The 2,097-nt window shown below is 39.0% G+C and overlaps 1 protein-coding gene across 1 annotated transcript; it reads left to right on the top strand.

Annotated features, from left to right (window-relative positions):
- Window positions 1-365: 365 nt before the first annotated feature.
- AGTR2 (angiotensin II receptor type 2) lies at window positions 366-1,761 on the top strand. The gene has a single exon (XM_090264884.1). The coding sequence runs from the start codon at window positions 366-368 to the stop codon at window positions 1,452-1,454; it is 1,089 nt and encodes a 362-aa protein (XP_090121010.1). The 3' UTR covers window positions 1,455-1,761.
- The last annotated feature ends 336 nt before the right edge of the window (window positions 1,762-2,097 follow it).

Genomic DNA, 2,097 nt, shown 5'->3' with positions numbered 1-2,097 from the left:
CTTCATGCATTTCCTATCTTGGCTAACCCTTTGGAATATTAATTTTCTTTAAACCTTTTGAAAATATGACAGAAAAGATGGGCAAAATGCAACTTTCTTCAGAATTTTCAGACCCTGATGCTATAATGTCTTAACTTCTGGGTACTATTAAGAAAATTCTTTTTTTTTTCCCAAGAAGTAAAACATTCTTATTTTATGTCATGGTTCTGTTTCCTAATGTTTTCTATAATCATCCACCCTTTTGGCTTTCAGCAAACTTTCAAAATGCTAATGACTCAATGATGTCCTAAACTCTGTATGTATACTGAGAGTTCCTTTCTACTTTCACAGAAGGCTGTAAAACTAGGAGCTGCTGACATTTCAATATGAAAGGCAACTTCACCCTCGCCACCATCAAGGGAAACATCACCAACAGTCTTCACATGGGACTTGTGAATGTCTCTGGCAATGAATCTACCTTGAACTGCTCCCATAAGCCGTCAGATAAGCATTTAGATGCAATCCCTGTTCTCTACTACATTATTTTTGGGATTGGATTTCTTGTCAATACAGTTGTGGTTACACTGTTTTGCTGTCAAAAGGGCCCTAAAAGGGTTTCCAGCATCTACATCTTCAACCTGGCTGTGGCTGACTTATTGCTTTTGGCTACCCTTCCTCTCTGGGCCACCTATTATTCTTACAGATATGACTGGCTCTTTGGACCTATGATGTGCAAAGTTTTTGGTTCTTTCCTGACCCTGAACATGTTTGCAAGCATTTTTTTTATCACCTGCATGAGTGTTGATAGGTACCAATCTGTCATCTATCCCTTTCTGACCCAGAGAAGAAACCCCTGGCAAGCGTCATATGTAGTTCCCCTGGTTTGGTGTATGGCCTGTCTGGCCTCATTGCCAACATTCTATTTTCGAGATGTCAGAGCTGTTGAATATTTAGGGGTGAATGCTTGCATTATGGCTTTCCCACCAGAGAACTATGCCCAATGGTCGGCTGGGATTGCCTTAATGAAAAATATCCTCGGTTTCATCATCCCTTTAATATTCATAGCAACATGCTATTTCGGAATCAGGAAACACTTACTGAAGACCAATAGCTATGGGAAAAACAGAATAACTCGTGACCAAGTCCTGAAGATGGCAGCTGCTGTTGTTCTGGCGTTCATTATTTGTTGGCTTCCCTTCCACGTTCTGACCTTCCTGGATGCTCTGGCCTGGATGGCTGTCATTAATAGCTGTGAAGTAATAGCTGTCATTGACCAGGCACTTCCTTTTGCCATCCTCCTGGGATTCGCTAACAGCTGCGTTAATCCCTTTTTGTATTGTTTTGTTGGAAACCGGTTCCAACAGAAGCTCCGCCGTATGCTTAGGGTTCCAATTACTTGGGTACAAGGAAAGAGAGAGTGTGTGTCATGCCGAAAAAGCACTAATGCTAGAGAAATGGACACCTTTGTGTCTTAAACATGAGCATGGAATTCATGTTATCAACATGGCTACTTGGTTGGAGGTCCCCTTTGAATGGTCTTTTAATGGTTTTTTAGTAAAATAAGTTTTTTCCCTTGAGGTAATCTTTTCTCACTCTTATAGAACAGGAAACGAAGGGTAACTATCAGTTTTATCCTCCAGTGACTGTCAGGAATCGCCCCCTGCCCACACACACACCTTTTTTCTGCTCTATCAATACAAGGCTATCATTGGGCAGACATCCATCACAGAAATAACTGGGAATTTATCTCAGATTTAATTAATAACAAATTGTGAATGATAATATGGGGGTTCAGATTTCTCCTTGACAAATGCTGAATTTTTTTATTGGTTTCTATATCCGTTTTATGAGGCTTTTCTCTTCAACCAAGTCCAGTCTTAATTCATTGCATTAGTTACAAAAACATCATGCTAAGAGACACTATACTTCTAAATGAAGTATACTACAACAGACTGGTGCTGGATTATTCAGGCTTCAAACATATATATGCTTTCTACTTTAAAAAATATTTTAAGTAATAATAATTTTTCACTTCACTTGAGCATAGGTTTATATTTCATATAGCTACATATTAAGTAGGACTAGGAATATAGATTAGATCACATGTACTCCTATAAT

This window comes from Furipterus horrens, unplaced genomic scaffold (genome assembly GCF_987537825.1).
Source record: "Furipterus horrens unplaced genomic scaffold, mFurHor1.1.pri manual_scaffold_17, whole genome shotgun sequence".
NCBI lineage: Eukaryota > Metazoa > Chordata > Mammalia > Chiroptera > Furipteridae > Furipterus > Furipterus horrens.
The sequence above is the reverse complement of the archived record's forward strand: the minus strand, read 5'-3'. Positions and strand labels throughout refer to the sequence as shown.

Coding starts and splice junctions, on each gene's coding strand:
- AGTR2 (XM_090264884.1), top strand. CDS start 366: ATGAAAGGCAACTTCACCCTCGCCACCATCAAGGGAAACATCACCAAC.